We start from the raw sequence: 25,226 nt of genomic DNA, 5'->3' as shown, positions 1-25,226 counted from the left end.
CAAATCATATAACTTTTCGTCAGAAGAGCAATAATGAAATGATGTGTAATTAATAATAAAAAGAAAAAAGAAAATACAATTTTTATATCAGCCAGTTTATTAGTATACATATTGTTTTAAGAAAACTGCCATTTGTAAATGCACATAAAATATAAGTCAAGTCACAGCTGGAGAATGCGGCATTTGTAAAAGAAAGTGAAAAATGATGTGCCAAACATCTCATTCTCCATGTCCCTAATCCAAGATGTGAGTCTGGCAAGTGAGGAATCTCTATGCCAAACACCCCTTTTTTCTTCCATCTTAGCTATATTCAGCAATATCCCTACGGGGAGAAGGACGTGTGTCTAAATGCTATAATGAGTAAACAGATAAAACAATACAAAGCTATACCTCTCAACAGTCACTGAAGCCTCACGACTAAAGGGAAACCAACATGTAATAATGAAAATAATATATATTAGCTATAAATAGCATTACAGTCTAAAAATAAACCTGTTTGGGCCCAAGAAGAACAGAATAGAATTTTTAAACAGGGATAATTGTATTATTAACTGAAACTGGTTTCAATTGAACTGGTCCCATTTCATGGTCTGAGACAAACCATTTCTTCGTTCCCAGGAGTTAGAACCTGATGCATGGTGTTCAGCCCATAGTTTATGCCATAGGGGACTTTTATAGGGATTTTACTACACTTGCCATTGCCATCAACGGGCAGCACTAAGGGCCACCTTTGGGATCTTGACTGCCTCAATTCAGGAGCAGGGATCCTAACTCTATGTGTGACATAAGCCTGAAATTGGGGTATATTTATTAAAGGGCATGTAAAGTCTAAAATAGAATAAGGCATGAAATGCTGTATTTTGTATACTAAATATAAACATGAACTTACTGCACCACAAGCCTAATCAAACAAATAATTTATGCTTTCAAAGTTGGCTACAGGGGGTCACCATCTTGTAACTTTGTTAAACATCTTTGCAAGACTAAGACTGTGCACATGCTCAGTGTGGTCTGGGCTGCTTAGGGATCGTCATAAACAAATCTGCTTGAGTTCTGCATGGCTGGGAAGTAAGGTGGGGGCTCCCCCTGCTGTTCATAAGTATGATTGTTTCCCTGCTCAGCAGTTAGGGACCGTCTGACAATTCCTATCCACAGCAGTAAATGAAGGGAGAATTTCACTGCATACAGTCAGGTTTCTTATAAAAACGATACACATTTTTTAATTAAAGTATATTGGAAATAGGTTTCTTTTTCATTAAAGAAAGTAAAAATGGGAATTTATCTTCTTGCCTTAACATGCCCTTTAAAGAGTGAAGTTAGAGATCTCCACAGTCCTCTAGAGTGAAATTCCGCTACTCTCCATTCATTTCTATGGGATTTTGAAAGGCGTATTTATCAAAGGATGAACTTTCATGGATTCTCAAAAATCCATAGAAATGAATGGAGAGAGGCGGACTTTCACTCTAGTGGACTGTGGAGATCTCTAACTTCACTCTTTGATAAATATACCCCATTGCCTTGGACCAGCCTCGAAAAGTGTCCCTTTTAGATGTGACTTTATGTCAGGGACTATATTTAGCAGTTTGGCATCAGTTGCATGGACAGGCTACTCTGCCGGGAGTTTGGACTCTACTGCACCAGTTAAACAAAAAACCCTCTTTATAGCCATCAAGACTACGCAACCACCCTCAAAGGGCTGCAGTATATAAGAAGTTATTAACAGGATGATGAACTGAAATGAATAGTAACGGTCTCTCCAGCCATATAGACCAGGGATATGTAACCTTTTCTTAGGAGAACCAAATTAAAGGGCATGTAAAGGCAAAAATATAAAATCCCATTTTTACTTTCTTTAATGAAAAAGAAATCTATCTACAATATACTTTAAAAGATATCTACAGTTTTTATCATAAACCTGACTATGCAGTGCAATTCCCCCTTCTTTTACTGCTGTTGATAGGAATTGTCAGATGGTCCCCAACTGCTGTGCAGGTAAACGATCATACTTTCAAATGGCAGGGGGAGCCCCCCCACCTTACTTCCCAGAACTCGAGCAGCATTGTTGGATTCCCTGTAGAGATTTGTATCCAGAGACGCAGTGTAGTCTCTATATTATGATTATTAATCAGTCTTGCTGTATTGGCTTCTATGGCAGATATTATTTGACTTGTGCTGTTTTGATAATTTATGACGATCCCTAAGCTTAACCTCCCAACTGAAGCCCAGACCACACTGAGCATGTGCGAGTCTTGATATTGCAGAAATGTCTAACAAAGTTACAAGATGACAGCCCCCTGCGCCAACTTTGAAAGCATAAATCATTTGTCTTATTAGGCTGCTGGTGCAGTAAGTTCATGTTTATATTTAGTATACATAATACAGCATTTCTAATATTATTCTATTTTAGACTTTAGTTGCCCTTTAAGTATGGTTTAGCATTAAACAGGTGGTTCACCTCTGAGTTAATTTTTTGTATATCGGCCATTTCTAAGCAACTTTTAATTGGTCTTCATTATTATATTTTTTATATATATATATATATATATATATAGTTTTTCAATTATTTGCCGCCTTCTTCTGACTCTTTCCAGCTTTGAAACGGGGGTCAGCGACCATCTAAAAAACAAATGCTCTGTAAGGCTACAAATCTATTAATGTTGCTACTTTTTATTACTCCTCTTTCTATTCAGGCCCTCTCCTATTCATATTCCAGTCTCTTGTTCAAATCAGTGCATGGTTGCCAGGGTAATGTGGACCCTAGCAACCAAATTGCTGACATTGCAAACTGGAGAGCTGCTGAATAAAAAGCTAAATAACACGAAAACCACAAAAAATAAAAAATGAAAACCAATTGCAAATTGTCTCAGAATTTAATTCAAAGGTGAACGACCCCTTTAAATATATAAGCATTGTAGCAGGACATGTGAGGGGTTATGTCTCTATGAGCAGGACTCAAGAACCTAAACAACATGGGGATTCAATACATTGCCCTGATGACAAGGCTACAAATAACAGCTATAGGTGCATATAAATATGCAGGAGCTGTGTATTTTGGGAGTATTTCGGTGTTGTCTCTACAAGGCAGCCCACAGACTGGTAACCCTTGCAGAGCTGCAGTGTAAATTCTTACAGTACAACTGAAATAAACCATAAGACTATATATATATATTAGGTGGAATGTTAAATTGCCCAGTGCATATAATGGATAGCACTGTACAGTTGAAAGGTTTATACAGTAACATTGCATAGCCATTAATACATCGCTTGCTGGTTCCCACAGCATTTCACTATCGATTCCACTTTAGTTTTTCTTCATGCTGAGCAGCGGATCCACAAGCCTGTTGTGCACATGCATTAAACCTGGAGGGAGAACAGAAAGAAAAAAGCATTAACTTTGCTGCTGGCATAATCCATCTGAATGCATCTCAGTAGCAACATTTAACCCTCAGCCTGAGACTGTTCACTGCAAACATACCATGTTGGGGATGGACTATGTCATTATTATTTAATACACTACATAGTGTAACTGATAAAAATAAGGATATCGTGGGATCAACAATTCCAAAAACTGCGCATACACACTGAAGTATTCAGCAGGTGGAACTGCACAGAAAACAGAGGCGTTGGCTTAATATTAAGATTAACATAAGATTTCCATTGTAATGCATGTTTAAAGGGGAAAATATACCCCTCTTTCTGAAATGAGTTAGTTTGTGCTTATGTAGTACACAACACTTCTATGTGTTAAAGGAAAACTATACCCCCAAAATAAAAATAAATACTTAAGCAACAGTTTATATAGTGTCGGACTGGCCCATTGGGATACCAGGAAAACTCCCGGTGGGCCAAGGTTTCAGTGGGCCCTCTTGCTTTTAATCATTTGGCCAATTTCATAGTTATTCCCTATTTCTTTATGAGAAAAAAAAAAAGAGACTTAATATTGGAAGAACAGAGAATAGTCAGGCCCGGATTTGTGGAAAGGCCACCTAGTCCCGGGCGTAGGGTGGCAGGATTTTAGGGGGCGGCATGCTGCCCAACCACACCCACATTGGTTCAAAAACACTGGGGATGCACTGGAGATACAATCATTTTTTTTAATTTCCCATGCGCCAATCCCCATTGATGATGAAAATTTGCACGAATAAAAGGGGAGGGGACAGGGGCGACGAACAGCAGTGGGCCTAGGAGCGCCCACTATGTAAATCCGACCCCGATTATACTAAATAAATATCAAAGACTAGGAGAAAAAAGAATTTGAGTGAGGAGAGGAGGAATAATAGTTTGGAAAGTGGGCCCTCAGCCTAAGGTTTTCTGGTGGGCCCCTGGCATACCAGTCTGACACAATTTATTTCATATTAAGTGGCACATTAAAGAATCTTACCAAACTGGAATATATATTTAAGTAAATGTTACCCTTTTACATCTCTTGCCTTGAACCCCCATTTCGTGATGGTCTGTGTGCTGCCTCAGAGATCACCTGACCAGAAATACTGCAGCTCTAACTGTAACAGGAAGAAGCGTGGAAGCAAAAGACACAACTCTGGGGCATGTTTACTAACATTGGAGATTAATATCTGGAGAGATTTCTGGAGATGTTGCCCATGGCCCGTAACAGGAAGAAGTGTGGGAGTAAAAGACATAACTCTATCTGTTAATTGGCTCATGTGACCTAACAAGTATAGTTTGTGTGCACTGTAAATCCTACAATCCCAGGGGGCGGCCCTCATTTTTTAAAATGGCAGTTTTCTATTTATAATTACCCATTGGCACATACTACTTAAAAAGTATATTGTTATGAAAATTGTTTATTAACATGAAGCAGAGTTTTACACATGACCTGTTTTATGTAATATCTTTTTATAGAGACCTACATTGTTTGGGGGGGGGTATAGTTTTCCTTTAAGTACATTGGCTTGGTGCTTTATTACTTGAAACGTGGAAGCAGATTGTTGTTAAGAGGTCCATTATACAATCCAGTTGCGCACAGTAGTTTCATAGCAGAGATATAAATGCACACAAAGCAATAGCAGAATCAAGCCCCGAGGAAGCATGCACTGATCACATCCACATCAGAAGACAGTTAATCATTCACATTTCTTGAACACAGGAAAGTGTAAGCAAGAGATTAGTGTGTGTGCCCAGAGCCTTCCTTATACTTCTACATATACTTGTGTGCACATAGCTTCCTAATCCCTAGAGCTCCAAGTAAACAGCCCTTTACATTCACCTTTAAATTAACTTTTAGTATCATGTAGAGAGTGATATTCTGAGACAATTTGCAATTGGTTTTCATTATTTGTGGTTTTTGCGTTATTTAGCGCTTTTTATTCAGCAGTTTGCAATTTCAGCAATCTGGTTGCTAGGGTCCAAATTACCCTAGCAACCATGTATTGATGTGAATAAGAGACTGTAAAATGAATAGGAGAGGGCCTGAATATTAGGATGAGTAATAAAAAGCAGCAATACATTTGTAGCTTTACAGAGCATTTCTTTTTTAGATGGGGTCAGTGACCCCCATTGAAAAAATGGAAAGAGTAAGAAGAAGGCAAATAAAACTATAAAAATATATTATGAAGACCAATTGAAAAGTTTCTTAGAATAGGCAAATAGACCACCCCTTTTAATCAGGTCCTGACGAAGATGTCTGCCCCTGAAACATTGTTGTTTGGCTTGGCACTAAACACAAGGTAAATCCCTGTTAGAAGAAGGCAAATAATTAAAAAACTATAAAAATAATGAAGACCAACTGAAAAGTTGCTTAGAATTGCCCATTCTATAACATACTAAAAGTTAACAAAGTTGAACCACCCCTTTAAATAATTTTCTTTACAGAATATCAACCCAACCGGCAAAGATCATTGGTTCCCAGCTGTAAAACCAGCCCTTTGAAAAGGAGAATAGAGTTGTGGGAGGAATGTATAACACAGAATTACTGGGCAGCTATTGGGCTTTTTTGGCCCAGTGTTTTCTTATCTGTTCCCCTAACATATCGTGTGTTGTATATATATATTTAGCTGCATGCTTTTTGGCAAGTAGACGTGCAATGCTCGAGGCAGGGTGTAGCTTAGGAATAGGAGGAGAGTAGAGCAGAAGTTATGACTGACAGAGATGGGCGGCTGCTCTGCAAACTCTGTGTCCTGATCCACAGTGATATCTATCTTAAAGGAATTGTTCATTATAAAAATAAAAACTGGGTAAATAGATGTGCAAAATAAAAAATGTTTCTGATATAGTTAGTTAGCCAAATATGTAATGTATCAAGGCTGGAGTGTATGGATGTCTAACATAATAGTCAGAACACTACTTCCTGCTTTTCAGCTCTCTTGGTTTTCACTGATTGATTATCAGGCAGTAACCAATCAGAAAACTCAATAATTTCTTCAAGGCATGCTAGTAAGTAAAAAAATATACTTTATTTACATCAATAGTTAAAAAACATGAAAAATATCCCCTCTAACGCCTGACGCGTTTCATGCTTACCCAGCACTTAGTGATAGGCAGAGGGATTCTGCCTATGACTAAGTGCTGGGTAAGCATGAAACGCGTCAGGCGTTAGAGGGGATATTTTTCATGTTTTTTAACTATTGATGTAAATAAAGTATATTTTTTTACTTACTAGCATGCCTTGGAGAAATTATTGAGTTTATGGTTTTACCTCTGTTTGGTCACTAGAGGTCTCCGGCATGCATACCAGTAATGTTTACTGACTCTGCTCCCAATTTGATTCTAATAGTAACCAATCAGAGACTTGAGGGGGAGCATATGGGTCATAACTAGTGATGTGCGGGCCGACCCGAGGCCCGCGGGTCGGGCAGACCCCTGGACAAAATGTGCGGGTCGAGCTCTTCTCCTGCTCTCCCCGCCCGCGACCTAGTACTGCCGGCTTCTGGCGCTGGAATTTATAGACTTCTGCCTTCCCAGCACCTTTTGTGACATCACTGCCGGGTGGGTCGGGCGCGGGTCTATAAATAAAGGGGAGAAGCGGGCCGGGTGCGGGTCGAGAAATTCTCAACCCGCACATCACTTGTCATAACTGTTGCTTTTGAATCTGAGCTGAATGCAAACTCACTGAACAGTTATGTCCCATGTGGCCCCCCTTCAAGTCGCTGACTAACTCAGAGTTAGAGAGCTGAAAAGCAGGAAGTAGTGTTCTGGTTATTATGTTACACATCCAGTCACTCCAGCCTTTATACATTACATTTTTGGCTAACTAACTATATTAGAAACATGTTTTATTTTGCACAGCCTATCTATTTACCCAGTTTTTATTTCCACACTGAACTGTTCTTTTAAACACCTATGCCCACCCACTGGGAAATATCAGAGTTGCCAGCAGGTAATCTCTGTGCCTTTGTTTTGCCAGTTGCAGGGAGACAGATCATATAATATCTACTCTCACCCCTACTCCTGACTGGCAGATCAAGAAGAAAGGGCTGCAGAGGAGGAGATTGGAAGATCTTACCATTTAAAGCTTGGCCCACCAAAGGGAGCAGGAACAGAAAACAATCACATATATAACGACATTTGGGTGTGTTATTCCATCTCTTGCAGCAAGTGAGGTATATGTACAGTACAGTAGAAAATACAATAGAATATACAATATTTGTGTGTGTGTAAGATTGCACTTCCTGGTTTAATGGAAAGCATCGATTTAGACAGGAGACAAACAAAGTTTTTGTGCAGTTACAGTGTAAAGCATTAGAAATAAAGTAATGCCATGAAAGGGGCCTCTCCAAACAGCTGCTCATGTGAATGTAAAGACGACATTTAGGGTAAGGTTATTATTAAAGGGCACATCAACCCTAAAAATAAAAATGAGTCTAATAAAAAAAAAACATAATTCTCAGCAACTTTCCAATCTACATCTATTACAAGTTTTCTACGGTTTTTAAGATATTTGAACTTGTATTGCTGGTAAAAAGCAGTGTCTGCCCCTTTCTATTCTCTGCCCTCGGCTCATACATTGAATTTCCTGGCGTTTGGTGGCGCATGCGCAGTAGGAGCATTTGCCGGTTCAGCTCTACTGCGCATGCGATTTTTTTTCCCGGAAACTTCGTGACTTTCGGCGCATGTGCAGTAGATTCCAACCGGCAAATGCTCCTATTGCTCATGCGGCGCCAAACGCCGGGGAATTCAGGAAGAAGTCCACACGAGATAAGATGGTGCCTGCGAACTCCATGTGAGATGACCTGCGCCGAGGGGTAAGTAACAACTTAGGGGCATTTGCCCGGGGGGGGAAGATGGGTTTTGCGCCAAAAGGGCTTCCTTCTCCTTTAACAGAACTGTCTGTTGGGGAACGAAGACTTTTGCAACACAACCAAGGGTTAAGCAAATGCTGCTTTCAATAGCAATTGTTTTTACAAATATTATGCATTAAACATGCATTATGAGCAGTGACATTTTTTAATACATGTATATTGGAAAGTTGCTTAGAATTATGTTTTCTTTTATAAGGCAATTTTTTAATTTTGGGGTCGACTTGCCCTTTAAGGGCAGCAGATAACTGGAAGGCACCTTTATAGTTATATTCCTACTAGCTGAAATGCATGCAATGCAAGACAACCGACTGTAATAAAATGGAAACAGGAAACACTATAAGCCCTATTGAGCTATATTATGTATATACCCCTTGCTCTACATGAATGTAATGAATAAGGCTTGGGCTGAACATACCTTTTGCCTATTGTTTTAATCAAGGAAAAGTCTGTGTTTTTTTGTTATTTCTTGAGCTAAACAGGGCAAACAGCAAAACTGAAGCCATGCCATGTTTGGTCCCCGTGAGGTAAATAATTAGATCCCAGTCACAAACCCCTCCCTTCACCCTTTGTTGCAACTGTTTTGTTAGCAGGAGCCCATTGTGCAGGGGGATTGTTTGTGCACTGGGCAGTAAGGTACAAGTATGTTCAGCACATACTGAACATGGGGGTATACTGCACCTTTAAGCAGGGCCCTCTTTTCCTCCAGTATTGGTCAGTATTTGGATTTCCTACATGTTTACAATTTATTAATACACTCTGATATAATTGTAACTGTATAAGCAGCCTTGTACATTTACGCTCTACCTATTCTGTGTACATCGGTTAGTCTAGGTGTAGTCCCTTACTGTTTATCAGTTAGGATTGGAGCTACTAAACCAGTCACTGAGTTGGGAGCCTATAAACGACGAAGTGGCCAAATGATATCCCTAATTATGTCCCACCCAAACCACAACTGTGCTTTCAGCCCTTTCTAGAACCCACTAACTAGACCTTTCAGGGGTTGTTAAATTAACTTTTAGAGGCAGATTTATCAAGGGGCGCAGTGAAAATTCGAAGTAAAAAAAAAATGTGAATTTCAAGCTATTTTTAGTGTACTTCGACTATGGAATAGTCCAAATTTGAAAATTTGAAATTTATCATGTACTGTTGCTTTAAAACTTCGACTTCAACCATTTGCCATCTAAAACCTGCCGAATTGCTGTTTTGGCCTATGGGGGACCTCCTAGAAGTTATATGGAGTCAATTGGTGGACTCTGAAAAATCAAAGTTTTTTTTTTTTAAATACTTCGAATCGAATTTGATCAAATTCAATCTTACTTTGATTTGAACGACTGAATACAGCCTATTCACCTGCAATAAAAACTTTGATTTTTTTAAAATAAATTTTGGTTGGTCTTATTTTATTCGAATTTCGAAGTTATGGTTCAAAAAGTAAAACAAATCCCATAACTTCAAAATTCAACCCTGGATAAACCTGCCCCATAGTATGATGTAGAGAGTGATATCCTGAAACACTTTGCAATCGGTTTTCATTTTTTATTATTTGTGGTTTTAAAGTTATTAGGCTTTTTATTACGCAGCTCTCCAGTTTGCAATTTCAGATATCTGGTTGCTAGGGACCAAATTACCCTAGCCACCATGCATTGCTTTGCCATTAATATGAATAGGAGAAGGCCTGAAAAGAAGAGTAATAAAAAAAAGCCTTAGCCTTACAGAACATTTGTTTTTTTTAGATGGGGTCAGTGACCTCCAATTGAAAGAGTCAGATGAATTCAAAAACTATAAAATAAAGACCAATTGAAAAGTTGCTTAGAATTAGTGATTTTAGTTCATACTAAAAATGAACATGAAGATGAACTACCCCTTTAAGAGGGACACTGATATATCTATAAGAAAAAAGTCTAAATCTAAACCTTAGAGCTGAACATGCTTTATTAACAGTATAACACATTCAATCATTTCCTTTAGAGAATATCAACCTGACTGGCAAAGATCCTTGGTTTCCAGCTGTATCATAAAGCCAATATGAATAAAGTCTTTGGTCACATTAATATTCCCAAAGCGACATTTTCAGCTTGGGAAAAGGCACAGGGCATTGTTATTGAAACACCTTAAGCTCACCTTTAAAATATTTAACCGTTTTCACTCTTAACTCTAAGGTGGCGTCCTCGTCGCAGACGAAAATAGTGCGAGGGTGCTGCTGGAACGCAGATACGGTCCACATGTGGTTTACGCCTTCTTCTATGGCCTTGTACAGGGCAAAGGCTTTGTGTGCACCGGTTATAAGGATCATCACCTGAGGGAAGAAAAGTACACCTTTTTAACGTGAACATAAAACTCACCTTATTTGTGTATTAAGGGGCAGATATATTAAAGGGAAACTATACCACCAAAATGAATACTTAAGCATCAGATAGTTTATATCATATTAGGTGGCATATTAAAGAATCTTTCCAAACTGGTAAATAGAATTAAGTAAATCTTGTCCTTTTACATTCCTTGCCTTGAACCACCATTTTGTGATTGTCTGTGTGCTGCCTCTGAGATCACCTGACCAGAAATACTGCAGCTCTAACTGGAACAGGAAGAAGTGTGGAAGCAAAAGACACAACTCTGGGGCATGTTTACTAACATTGGAGATAAATATCTAGAGAGATTTCTGGAGATGTTGCCCATGGCCCATATTTATCTCCAATGTCAGTAAACATGCCCCAGGCCTGTCTGTTAATTGGCTCATGTGACCGAAGAAGTACAGTTTGTTTTTGTGTGCACAGTGAATCGTACAATCCCAGGGGGCGGTCCTTATTTTTTAAAATGGCAATTTTCTATTTATGATTACCCAATGGCACATACTACTGAAAAAGTATATTATTATGAAAATAGTTTATTTACATGAAGCAGGATTTTACATATGAGCTGTTTTATGCAATATCTTTTTATAGAGACCTTCATTGTTTGGGGGGTATAGTTTTCCTTTAAGGGTCGAAGTGAAAATTCTAATTCCATTTTTCCAATATTTTTTTTTTGGTCAAATCTCTCAAATTCGAATTGTAAATTATCCAAACTCGATTCAAGTTTTAATTCGAATTTCAAGGTTTATCATACTTTGGTCCTTTAAGAACTCGAATTCGACTATTTGCCACCTAAAACCTCCCGAATTACTGTATAAGTCAATGGGAGAGGCCCAGGGATCAATTTGGTGATGTTTGCAGCCTTCCTGACATTCGCGATTTTTTAATTCAAATCGAGTTTTTGTAATTAGAATCAAATTCGATTTCGATTTTTCGGATCGATTCGATTTGTCCGAGATGAGAAAACTCGATTTTATCAATACATTTTGATTGGTCGAATTTATAGGAGTTTTAAAAAACACATGAATTTGAATTTCGAACCTTGAAAAATGTGCCTCCAAGTGCAGCAATGTTTTTTGGCAAAATGTGGATTTAGAAAATTGGTGTATGATCCCGACAGGAATGTGACTTCTACCTAAAGTCTACTAGAAAATAATGTAAACATTAAATAAACCCAATAGGCTGGTTTTGCTTCCAATAAGGATTAATTATATCTTAGTTGGGATCAAGTACAAACTACTGTTTTATTATTACAGAGAAAAAGGAAATTATTTTTAAAAGTTTGAATTATTTCATTAAAATGAAGTCTATGGGAGATGTTCTTCCCGAAATTCGAAGCTTTTCTGGATAATAGGTTTCTGGTTAACAAACCCCATACCTGTACCTTTTTGAATAACCTGCGGCCAACAAAAGAAACATCACTTTTTGCAGTTGGCCTCATGGTGGAGCTGTGGAACAGGCTACAAATATGAAACTGTACATAATACAGGTATGGGATTTATTATCCAGAAAAATTGGGGCCTGGGCTTTTCCTAATAAGGAATCTTTCTGTTTAATGGATCACCATACCTTAAAGGGGTTGTTCGCTTTTAACTTCACTTTCAGTATGATGTGGAGAGTGCTATTCTGAGATGATTGGCAATTGGTCTTCATTTTTTTTTAAAAAAAATGATTTCGCTTTGTGTTCAGGAGTTCTCCAGTTTGGCATTTCTACAGCTATCCGGTTGCTAGGTTACAGTTTACCACGCTCTTAAGTCTGTTAAATATATTTTAAATATGAAATAAACCCAATGGGATTGTTTTGCCCACAATATGGATTCGTGCAGCTTAGTTACCATTAAATACAAGGTCCTGTTTTATGATTTCCTTACAATGAAATCTATGGGGGATTGCCTTACAGTAGTTTGGAGCTTTCTGGATAATGTATTTCCAGATAAGGGATCCCACACCCTGTAGTCGGAATTTTAGGGCCATATAATGCCTGAAACGTGGCTTTGTTAGCACTGCTATAATATGTAATAAAGTTTTAAAGGATTTTATTTAAGCGTGGTTCAAAATGTAAGCCTCTATGGCCATTTTAAACCTTTTTGGATTGCTAAATAAAGAGAATAAAAACGTTTATTTCTTTGTTTGTTTTTTTAAATAAAGACTACTTGCAAAATTTCTTAGAATACAACATGCTAAAAACAACTGATTTTATTCTCCACTCATGTTACATGGGAATTTCAATTACCGTTTGTCACTCATTCTCTAGTTGTGTGGGATTTCCATAGGCTCCCATTGTAATACAACAGAGCAAGCAAATTTCAGTTAAAATACAAACTCATACTCAGTCTGAATGGATCTTGGCATTGTGGATAAAAACACAATGAAGTTGTTGAAAGAAACAAACATTATGAATGAACACTGCGTCTATCACTAGCTTTATTTAACGCCAGTGACTTTCTCATCGCTTAATGAGGATAATGTACTGTACAGGGTGAAGAGAGAATTACAACATTCAGAAATTACCTCTTTGGCATCCATTACTGTTCCCACGCCGACTGTCAGTGCCATGGTTGGAACCTTTGAGAGGTCACCATCAAAATATTTAGCATTAGCTAAAATTGTGTCCATAGCTAGAGTCTTTAATCTTGTCCTTGATACCAAACTGGAACCAGGCTCATTAAATGCAATGTGTCCATCTGGGCCAATACCTAGGAAAGAGCCAGAAAAAGAATCAAAACCATTGCAGAAAGCGATGTGATGTTTTTTGCCTTGATAAAGGTCTCAATGGGGACCAAAATCAAAATGCGGGGGAGGGGGGCCCTGAGAGGGGAGGGGGGCCCTGAGATAGCAGCCCTGGTGGGCCCCGGCCCCCCCAGTCTGACCCTGTTTTGGGCTCCCATGCATCCATGCACCCTGTACTCTGCACCTTGCATGCATCTCATTGAAACAACTGGTGTATTAGTGTCTATGAATCATGTACAAGTGCAAGTAATTTTACGGATTGTGTTTAAATGCACTGGTAATGTAACAAATCTACCAATAAAGCAATGGACTCTTCCAAAAGACAGCTTCACCATCACAGTAATTGACAATGGTCAATTACTGTAGTCATATCAGCCTGGCAGATGTCATCCATCTTCAAGGTCCTCGGTAAGCTGAGTGGGAGATCGGCAATCTCCGTCAATTTAGGCGCATGCGCAGTTGTCAGAAACCGGCAAATTGCTCCAACTGCGCATGCCACGACATACCGATCTCCCAGTCAGCTTACCGAGGACCTTGAAGATGGATACAGTAAAGTCCGCTGACAGAATCTGTGACGAGGGGTAAGTATAAAGTATGGGGCATTTCCATGGGGGGGGGGGCACAGGGTTTTTTTCTACAGGGTTTCCTTCTCCTTTAAAGGGAAACGGTCATGGTAAAAAATGTTTCAAAACGCATCAGTTAATAGTGCTGCTCCAGCAGAATTCTGCACTGAAATACATTTCTCAAAAGAGGAAACTGATTTTTTTATATTTCATTTTGAAATCTGACATGGGGCTAGACATATTGTCTGATAGACATATACTCTTTACTGCAAGTTAGAGTGATATCACCCCCCTTCCTTTCCCTCCCCAGCAACAACCCTAACAACAGAACAATGGGAAAGTAACCAGATAGCAGCTGCCTGGTGGATTTAAGAACAGCAATCAATAGTAAAATACAGGTCCCATTGCGACACATTCAGTTACATTGAGTAGGAGAAACAACAGCTTGCCAGAAAGCATTTCCATCCTAAAGTGCTGGATCTCTCTGAAAGTACATGACCAGGCAAGTACATGAGATGGCTGCCTACACAACAATATTACACTTGCTGGTTCAGGAATTCAATTTTATATTGTACAGTGAATTATTTGCAGTGTGAACACTGTACTTTAGAAATAAAAACTACATCATAAAAATCATGACATAATCTCTTTAATAAATACTCCTTAGGCCTATGGCATACCACTACTAGTATTAATACTAAAAGAAGCTCTAATTAAACATCGACTGATTTGGCACAAACTGCTGCAAACACACAATTAAGGTGCCTGTGTCTTGTTAGCAGAGAATGTGGAAACAGCTTATGGTGAAAGGCAGCATGTGTGCCAGTGCACTTTAAGCTACTGATATGTCTTTTGCTGCACATGTTTTTTAGGCAGACAAGTAAAGGACAGCTCTTAAGGAATATTTTAACTTGTATGGATGCACAGCTATAGCTGATAAACAAAATGATTGATGGCAAAGCTGTATAAGATGCCCAACCTCCTACAAACAGCTCAATCCCTCCAGCTTCTTTGATTTTCCTTTCGAAATCTTCACACTCTGCTTGCAGATCTGACGCGTTTCCATCTAGGATGTGAGCGTTATTGGGGTCAATATCGATGTGTTTGAAGAAATTGTTCCACATGTATGAATGGTAGCTTTCGGGGTGGTCCCTGGGAAGTCCTAGAAGCAGATACAGAGATGCATGAAATAAGAAGTTTAATTTACAGAATTTTTGTGCAATGGATTTGGTATTTGGCCGAATAAAAAAAATACAAAAGCTGGTTAAACACCAAACACATTAACACATTTCAAACTTTAGTTTTGGCTTAGAACAACTATTTTTAGAATGGATCACATGTCCCGGAAGACAACATTACACGCGCATCGAATTGTGCTTTGACATTGATCTATATTTATAAATCCCAGAGCAGAACATTTAGTGGGCCAAGACCTCTTGTTACAGCTTAGCCTCAGAAGCCTTTGGATCAATAGCTGCGGATGAGCTTCAGCATGTCTGAAAGCCAGTGCAATACGCTTTTCCTTCAAAACATTGTATTTTGCAATCAATAAATATAGATTTCCCGGCATCTCAACACACGCGGTAAAGCATACTTGTTTGCTTTGTCTTTGTTCACATAAAGCGAAGATCCAAATTGCAGGAAATGTGGAGCAAATGTTGTGGGCAATTAAACCTGCGGTGAACAGTATGAAGAAGATGCATAACAATTAGCCTTAAATATGGCAAAGTACTAGGGATATCTACGTGAAACAGAGCAGCAGGGATTTATTCCAGGAGAAAAAGACAGCACTGAATATTGCTAAGTACAATTAACGGAGAAGGTCTTTTCAGAAAACTGCGGAAACTTAAGAGATGCTATACTAATACAGTAGAAACCCCCCCCCCCCATTTTACATCCCGATTCCCTCATTTTACATTGTTGCTTTGTGGTCCTACACATTATTCATTTCCCTCATTTTACATTTTCCTGGATTTTCCACCATTTTTTTCTGGTCCCCTGAAAAACATAAAAATGGGGGTTCTACTGTATATACATTATATTTTTTAATTGAGTTCTTTTTTAGTAAACATAAAATCTATTGCCCATATCAAACGGAACCATATTGGCAGTTGGGATGTACCGAATCCAGGATTCGGTTCGGGATTCAGCCAGGATTTGGTCTTTTTCAGCAGGATATGGATTTAGCCGAATCCTCGTGCCTGGCCGAACCAAACCCTAATTTGCATATGTTAATTAGGGGCAGGAAGGGAAATCACGTAACTTTTTTCACAAAACAAAGAAGTAAAAAATGTTTTCCCTTCCCGTTCCTAATTTGTATCCATTGGATTTGAACTCAGTTCGGTAATGCAAGGCACAAATCCGAGGTATCCCAGGTATTCTGGACTACGGAGAGAGCTGATCTTGAAGAAGATTGTCAGTGCCACTAATCATGTCATACAGCTTGTAGCAATGGTGGCAAGGCAGAGCATAATTGATTCATTTCTTCCATGCGAGCAGCGTAGATGGAAGTAAGAAAGCTATGCTTCCCTAACATTCTCTAGTGTTTCAGGAGACAGTCACAGTGATCCATGGACCTGATTCTAGGAAGAAGAGCTCAAGACGAAATAATCTCAGCAGATGATTCTTAGAAATCCTATGTTTGCAGACACTCCCAAAATACATGAAACAAGTAATATCATCTGCTTTATAACAGGGGTTCAACAACAAGACGCCAGCCTATAGGGTATAAGACTCTATTCAGGAATATCACCCGTATAAAACTTTTTCTGCCCAAAGTAGTTGATTTGGTTACTTCTAATATGATCTCTTTTCACAGACCTGTGTTTATAGGGATATGCTAGTTACGGGGTTATCTTTCAAAGAAAACAGTGTTGGGTATTCTGGGTTACCGTGCAAGGCTGCTGTACATGCCTTTACTCAGGGTGGGAGCTTCTATATAGTAGGTATGCACCGAATCCTTTGCGAAAGATTTGGCCGCATACCGGAACAAATCCTTATTTGCATATGCAAATTAGGGATTGGAAGGGGAAACATTTTTAAATTCTGGTTTTGTGACAAAAAGTCACTCAATTTCCCTCCCCGCACCTAATTTGCATATGGAAATTAGGATTCGGATCGGCAGGGCAGAAGGATTTGGTGGAATCCTGCTGAAAAAGGCAGAATCCCGAAACGAATCCTGGATTCGGTGCATCCCTACTATATAGTCAGCTGAGTTAAGTAGATGTCAGTTCCAGGGCAGTGACAAAAGTAACAAAAAGCATCATGGTAAATAGATAACAACTAGACAACCCAGTCCCTTACTGTCATCCAATTCCAAACTAAAAAAAAAAAAGCATCAATACGTGACGGTCAATACTTACCAACATACTCATCCATGTTGAAAGTTTTCACATACTTGAATGACAGATCCCCACTCTTGTGATACTCTATCAGTTTCTTGTAGCATCCCAGGGGTGTGCTGCCTGTAACAACAATACATACAGCCGAGTGCAGTGCTGATTTGTGCTGTTCTATTTGTGTCACGGAGATATTAATATAATTCATTTTCTTATTGCTTTTGCTAATGTTCCTAGCACAGATTCAGATGGCCAGGCAACCATTAGCTTATAGCTTGTCAACCACAAACCTCTCACAGACCTCTTATTGTGTTATAATATCTTTACAAGACAAGGGGTAAGGCTTGGGCTAGCAAGCGAGATGGTGTGATGTGGTGTCCCTAGGGGACCTGATTACGCTTACATCTAACAGAAGTGCTACCAAATGCTTGAGCATATGGGAGATGTGCTGCATGCAGTTTTATAGTTATATGGGCAATCAGCATTTACAGTTCATAACTCTATAACTTATGGATGTCATACTACAATACAGTAGAACCCCCATTTTACGTTTTTCAGGGGACCAGAAAAAAATGGTGTAAAATCCAGGAAAATGTAAAATCAGGGAAATTAATATAGATGGGACCACAAAACAACAATGTAAAATGAGGGAAAACTTAAAATCAGCGGATGTAAAATGGGGGTTCTACTGTATACTATTACCAGACAGCAAATGCCAAGGTGCATATAGTTAAAATAAACAACATTTATCAGAAAAAATCCCTAACAGCTAAGAGGCACATTCATCATAGGTCGAATTTCGAGTTCATGGGAGTTTTTAAAAACTCCCATGAACTCGAAATTCGACCTCGGGTGAATAGGGTTGACCCGAAAACTCAAATCGAATAAAAATTTTTAAAAACTCGATTTCAGTTTTTTTCTCCTAAAAAAAATGTCAGGAAGGCTGCAAACAACTCCAAATTGATCCCATGATGTTCGAATTTTTAGGTGGCGAATAGTCGAACTAGAGTTCTTAAAATTAGAATTCAACCCTTAACAGAAAAAAAAAACCCCACTCCCTACCCTACGTAGACCCTCCGCCTCCCCAGCCTAGCTACTAAACCGGGGAAATGCCCCTAGCTTTTTACTTACCCTCTAGCGCAGATTCAGGGATCACATTTCAAGGAAGCCATCTTCCGGGTCGTCATGTCTTCTTCCGGAACTTTGGCAATTTCCGTCTATTTCGGCGCATGCACAGTTGTCGGGAACAGGAAAATTGCTCCAGCTGTGCATTCGCCGGTCTCGGTCTCAGATTACTGAAGACCCGGAAGACGGCTGTCGTGAACTGCGATCCCTGAATCTGCACGGAGGGGTAAGTAAAAAGGGCATTTCCACCGGGTTAGCAGCTAGGCTGGGGGGGAGAAGGGAGGGGGTCTACGTAGGGTAGGGGATTTTTTAGGGGTTTGTTTAGTTAAGGGTTGAATTGTACTTTAAGAACTTGAGTTCAGCTATTCGCCACCTAAAACCTGCCAAATTGCTGTTTTAGTCTATGGGAGACGTCCTGGGATCAATTTCGAGCTGTTTACAGCCTTCCTGACATGCAAGTTTTTTTCTGAGAAAATACTCAAATCAAGTTTTAAAATCAAATTGAATAAATCTCAAAAATTTAATTTGAATTTTTAAAAAAACTCGAATCGAATTTTAAAAATTCCCTAGTCGAATTTGACAGTTTTGGCCATAATAAAACTCGAAAATTTGAATTTGAATTTTCAATTGCCCATAAGTGTCACATCCTCAAACCCGATTGATACCAGCCATGTATAGGTTCATACTAAAGTACAAACCATCTCAAATGGGGCCCTTATACAAAAAACACTACCTTCTATGACTCTGTAGTATCTGATCCGAAGCTGTGGCAATATGTATAATACTTGGCACTTGGAGCATGTAAATGTATGTCTGTGCAAATGTCAAATCAAAGAAGTAAATCAAGTAATAGAGTGTAGATGTGTATACAAGCAATACTGTATACCGTATATACTCGAGTATAAGCCGTCCCGAGTATAAGCCGAGGTACCTAATTTTACCTCCAAAAACTGGGAAAGCTTATTAACTCGAGTATAAGCCTAGGGTGAAAAATGCAGCAGCTTCTGGTAAGTTTCAATCAAAAAATTGAGGGTTTCTGCTCCCATTGGAGGTGCCGGCATCTCGTTTTTGGATGCCGGCAACCATTCTTGGATGCCGGCGACCATTCTTGGAACTATTCTTGGACGCCGGCGACCGTTTTTGCGCTTGACCTGAGTATAAGCCGAGGTAGAGTTTTTCAGCATATTTTGGGGGCTGAAAAACTCGGATTATACTCGAGTGTATACGGTAAATAAAAACCATACATATACACATGCTGTACATGAACATGAAACTGATCCCAAAGTTCCTGGACTATAATTACTGGCAGACATAATTGTGATCAATACAGACTTTTCTACAGAGTCAGCATTCAATCAGGAAAGAGATAGAGAGCGAGGAAGCTATGGTAATTAGGGAAGCAGGCCAGATACATGAATTGTTCTTTTGAAGAATTGATTTGCAGAGATGGATAGTTCCGTATGGAATGGTCACACAGCCCTCCTTATAGATCACTTACACAACCTGCAATCGTTAGACAAAGACTGCATCATTGACTGTATAGAGTACACCAAGACTGTGGCTTTCCATCACACTGGTTCATCCGACCATTCCTCTAAGGCAATTACCGGTTTTAATGACACACATGACAAGATCCCAAAAGGCAACAGTGTACATCCAATGCACATAATATACATATATATATACTTACATTTAAGACCTTTGCTTTACAGAGTGCATTATGTTAAAGGAAAACTTTACCCCCAAAATGAATATTTAAATCAACAGATACTTTATATCAAATTAAGTGGCATATTAAAGAATCTTACCAAACTGGAATCTATATTTAAGTAAATATTGCCCTTTTACATCTCTTGCCTTGAACCACCATTTCAAGGGGAGAGAGGTCACCTGACCAGAGATACTGCAACTCTAACTGTAACAGGAAGAAGTGGGGAAGCAAAAGACAGAACTCTGTCTATTAATAGGCTCATGTGACCTAACATGTATGGTTTGTTTGTATGCACCGTGAATCCTACGATCCCAAGGGGAGGCACTTATTTTTTAAAATGGCAATTTTTTATTTAGGATTATCCAATGGCACATACAGTGTACTACTCAAGAAAGTATATTATTATGAAAATGGTTTATTTATACAAGGGATGCACCGAATCCAGGATTCATTTCAGGATTTGGCCAGGATTCTGCCTTTTTCAGCAGGATTCGGATTCGGCCGAATCCTTCTGCCCGGCCAAACCGAATCCGAATTTTCGTATGCTAATTAGGGCCAGGGAGGGAAATCTTGTGGCTATTTGTCTCAAAACAAAGTAAGAAATATTTTCTCCTTCCCACCCCTAATTTGCATATGCAAATTGGGATTCAGTTTGGTATTCGGCCAAATCTTTCGGGAAAGATTTAGGGGTTTGGCCGAATTCAAAATAGTGGATTTGGTGCATCCCTAATTTATACAAAGCAGGGTTTTACACATGAGCTGATTTATGCAATGTCTTTTTATAGAGACCTACATTGTTCGGGAGGTATAGTTTTTCTTTAAGTTGCTTTAATCAACAAGTTTAGAAAAAGTATAAAAAAATAAACAAAGGTACCTGTTGGTAAACCTAATGTAAAGTATTTATCCGGACCAGGATTGAACTGAATGATACAGTTACAAATATACTTTGCTGCCCATTCACTAGCAAGAGCATAATCATCCAAAATGACCAGCCTCATTCTTGTTATAGATCTCTCTTACAGGACAACATAAGGCTCAAACCTGGAGGGAAAAAAAAACAAATTTAAAAATCTGTATGCATGTGTGTGTACAGGCCTTACCTATGTTAGATATATGCTCAATGAGGGATGATCACAGTTATGAGCAATGTTTTCAGAGTACAATTTAGAGGGTACAGATAGAGGATGCCTTGCCAGGAAACCTGTTATTTAGCAAACTCTTAATTACGGAATGGTTACATCCCACAGAGCCCAGTATAAGCAAATAATTTTAATTTAATTAGAAACTATTACCTTTTTTTTTCCTGTGATAATAACACCGTACCTTATACTTGATGGCAACTAAGCTGCATGAATCCATATCAGTGGCAAAATCCTATTGAGTTGATTTAATTTATTTAAGCAGATTTAAAGTAAGGTGATCCAAATTATGATGAAATATTTTATATGATTCACCAGGCTAAAAAAGGTATAGGGATGGGATCTATTATCATGGAATATACTACCTTTAAGGCATTCTATCTTGATTATTATGGTGTAGTTTTTATTTCTAAATTACACTGTTTACACTGCAAATAATTCACTTTACAATATAAAATTTGATTCCTGAACCAACAAGTGTATTTTTTTAGTTGTAATATTGGTGTGTAGGGCCATCTCAGATCATTTTGCCTGGTCATGTGCTTTCAGAAGGAGTCAGCACTTTAGGATGGAACTGCTTTCTGGCAGGCTGTTGTTTCTCCTACTCAATGTAACTGAATGTGTCGCAGTGGGACCTGGATTTTACTATTGAGTGTTGTTCTTGGATCTACCATGGAGCTGTTATCTTGTGTTTGGGAGCTGCTATCTGGTTACCTTCCCATTGTTCTGTTGTTAGGCTGCTGGGGGGAAAGGGAGGGATGGTGATATCACTCCAACTTGCAGGACAGAGGTAAAGAGTTACTGAAGTTTATCAGAGCACAAGTCACATGACTGGGGGCAGCTGGGAAACTGACAATATGTCTAGCCCCATGTCAGATTTCTAAATTAAATATAAAAAAAACAGTTTGCTCTTTTGAGAAATAGTTTCAGTGCAGAATTCTGCTGGAGCAGCACTATTAACTGATGTGTTTTGAAAAAAACATGTTTCCCATGACTGTATACGTTTACATCTACTAAAAATCATGTCAACATTAAATAAACCTAAAAAGATTACCCTTTTATCCATGCAGCTTGGTAACAATCAAGTATAAGGTACTGTTTTATTATTATGGAGAAAAGCAAATCATTTCAACATATCATTTATTTACCTGGACTCTATAGGAAATGGCACTGCTGTATTTTGGAGCTTTCAAGATAAGAAGTTTCTGGACAATAGATCCCATACCTGTACTTGCAAGGCTGAGAAGGACAATTACTTTACAAAATAAAAACTGCAACACTTAAAGGGATGGTTCACGTTTAAGTTAACATTTAGTATGTTATAGAATGGCTAATTCTAAGCAACTTTTCAGTCGGTCTTCATTTTTTTTTTTTAATGATTTGCCTTCTTCCCCTGACCCTTTTTAGCTTTCACTGACCCCCATCTAATAAACACATGCTCTACAAGGCTACAAATGTATTGTTGCTACTTTCGTATGACTCATCTTTCTATTCAGGGCCTCTCCTAGTCATATTCCAGTCTCTCATTCAAATCGATGGATGGTTGCTAGAGTAATTTGGACCCCAGCAACCATAATAAAAATGAAACCCAACTGCAAATTGTCGCCGAATATCACTTTATACATCATACTAAAAGTTAATTTAAAGGTGAACAACCCATTTAATGTGCTATTTCTATTGGTGTCAGTAAGTTAACCACCTACTTTGATTGTAAGCTCTATGGGGAAAGGATCTCTATCCTCTTGTCTCTTTAACAATTAGCACTTACTCTTTAATTGTACAGCTGTACTTCATATTAATTTGTATTTATTATTGTATCAACCCCCATTTTTTCTATTTATTTATAGTTCTGCTGTACAGTGATGCATACACAAGTAGTGCTATTGTACTTTCAGCTAATAACAGGCCACAGGTTTAGGGTGGTAACCCACGCTAAGATTCGGGGAGATTTCGTTTCCCAGCAACAAATCGCCTCTTCTTCGGGCGACTAATCTCCCTGAAAAACCAGCTAAAATGTAAGTCGCTGGCGTGATGGCACTCGGATCGCTTTGTTTTCCGAGTTCACCCAAAGTTTCCTTGTGAGGCAACTTGGGAAAAGAAGCCCTCGAGTGCCATCCTGCCGGCTATTTGCATTTTAGCAAACGGGAAGGCTAAGTGGGCGACTAAATCTCCCCAGATCGTAGCGTGTCACCACCCTTATTTAGTATTGATAATACATTCATCGTTGCACTAATCATAACTTGTTACATTTTACCCTTGTACGGGAAGCACCGTGTCAGCTCCTATGCAATATAATAAATATAAATAGTATATTAAATGCACATACGACACCAATGCAAAAAAAAAAAACATCCCTGAGCTAAGGTGTCATTTCCCTTGAACTTTGCAGCAGTGCAGGCAAGTGACAGGGAGAGGAAAGTTGCTGGATACCGGGGAACCAGACAGTCCTGACATCTCAGCTATAGAGTGTTTATCAGTTGCTCTCTAATTAGATATAACTCTCTATAAACCAGGTATATTTACACTGGGCTACTAGTTCCCCAACTACATCTCCCATCACCGTTGGCAATTAATATTATAGCTCAATACCCCACCCTGCTACGAATTCAAATGCTAAAGAAAATGAAATTGAACACATTTGAAGAATGACCCACCAACATGGATGCAATAGCAGCTTCAGCAACTCTTTTCCTCCAGACCAGCCGCTTCCAGAAGAGATCACCTGACAGCTGTCATGTGATTCACCCACCCACAGCCCTTCGTCCATCACAGCGCTTCCGACGTCGTTACGCAGCCGCCATGTTTTTGGCTGGCGGAAGTAAAAACGAGGTTCGGAAAACGAGCTATAAACGCAGTCAGTAGACAATAAACTACTTACGTAATAGTGAAGGAAAAAAACTGTAGGATATACTAATGTTGATTATGGCGCATTCATGAGTTATTAGATGCGCTTCTCTATAATGAGCGGCGGGCTGGGTGAAAGATTACTAATATTTTTATTTGCCAGGCTGGTAAAATATCCTATGGTGAAATGTCTTTCTTATGTGTTGCTGCCAGTGCTGCCACCTGTCTTAGATCTCCTTATCCAACAGGGAAATCAGGGTTAGATAGGAATCTTGGAGATATACACCAAAAATAAATAGGAAATAGTAACAAACTATTTCATATTTTGTAGAGAGTGATATTCGGATACAATATGCAATTGGGTTTCATTTTTTAATGAAAACCAACTGATGAGTTGCTTACAACATACTAAACGTAAACATGAAGCTGAACCACCGCTTTGAAGTTCACATCCGTTTAGCCAATGTTCTTCACCTCCCATACCTCCCAACATTTTGGAAGTAAAAAGAGGGACAAATTTTTTTTTCCCGCACGTAGCGCAGCAATTTTTTTGACCACACCCCTTTATGTGGCCAAACCCCCTAATTACCATGTTTGTTTTACAAAATTTGGCAGGTTATGAAAGTTTGAAAATATTTCTCCTTATCTAAACTGTGTTTTTGTGTCTCAAAATTGATACAAAGTATCTTATTTGCACCTGTTAGCTGTTCTGGGCTCTCTGCTAAAAGCCAATTAAGTGAGAAACGTTGTTTCTTTTTCTGGCTGTTCAGTGCAGAGAAAATAGGGACTTTCCAGTACAAATGAGGGACTGCGGGTTGAGCTGTCAAAAGAGGGACTGTCCCTCCGAAAAAGGGACAGTTGGGAGGTATGTATCCATAAGTAAAACCTTGTACATGAAAATGAGGTTGCTTTATTATTAGAAAAATACTGAAATACAAAACAAGAGTATGGCATTCAACCACACACCACGAACCTTCTCATTTAGGCAATTAAAATTCCGGCAATTAAAATAATAATAATATCATTCATATGAATTGTAAAACATTCCAACCCAGGTTGCCGTTAGGTATGCAGTTTGTTCAATGGAGGATACTGGCTTTATAAGTTGTAGTCTTTCTGAGGTTACGATGTGCATTATAAATGAAATTGTTGCCTAACAATTTAGCA

General features: G+C 38.8%; 2 protein-coding genes across 4 annotated transcripts in view; one reads left to right on the top strand and one right to left on the bottom strand.

Annotated features, from left to right (window-relative positions):
• Window positions 1-79: 79 nt before the first annotated feature.
• On the bottom strand, window positions 80-24,032 carry gnpda2.L (glucosamine-6-phosphate deaminase 2 L homeolog). Of its 2 annotated transcripts, XM_041574757.1 has the most exons (8): window positions 23,870-24,032; window positions 20,951-21,117; window positions 17,265-17,366; window positions 14,882-15,064; window positions 13,121-13,305; window positions 10,380-10,554; window positions 7,463-7,471; window positions 2,856-3,360 (listed from the first exon to the last, which is right to left on the bottom strand). In XM_041574757.1, exons 2-8 carry the CDS (start codon window positions 21,072-21,074, stop codon window positions 3,302-3,304), a joined length of 837 nt encoding a protein of 278 aa, XP_041430691.1. In that variant the 5' UTR covers window positions 21,075-21,117; window positions 23,870-24,032; the 3' UTR covers window positions 2,856-3,301.
• Window positions 23,978-25,226, top strand: part of yipf7.L (Yip1 domain family member 7 L homeolog) — a 42,495-nt gene continuing 41,246 nt past the window's right edge. Inside the window, exon 1 of one of the 2 annotated variants that reach the window (XM_041588684.1) lies at window positions 23,978-24,044. In XM_041588684.1, the coding sequence (XP_041444618.1) occupies window positions 24,015-24,044 (30 nt within the window). In that variant the 5' untranslated portion in view covers window positions 23,978-24,014. Of the gene's footprint in view, window positions 24,070-25,226 lie in introns of both variants that reach the window. The other variant, XM_018229542.2, reaches the window with a different exon arrangement.

The sequence above is a fragment of the Xenopus laevis genome, chromosome 1L (genome assembly GCF_017654675.1).
Source record: "Xenopus laevis strain J_2021 chromosome 1L, Xenopus_laevis_v10.1, whole genome shotgun sequence".
Classification (NCBI taxonomy): Eukaryota; Metazoa; Chordata; class Amphibia; order Anura; family Pipidae; genus Xenopus; species Xenopus laevis.
The sequence above is the reverse complement of the archived record's forward strand: the minus strand, read 5'-3'. Positions and strand labels throughout refer to the sequence as shown.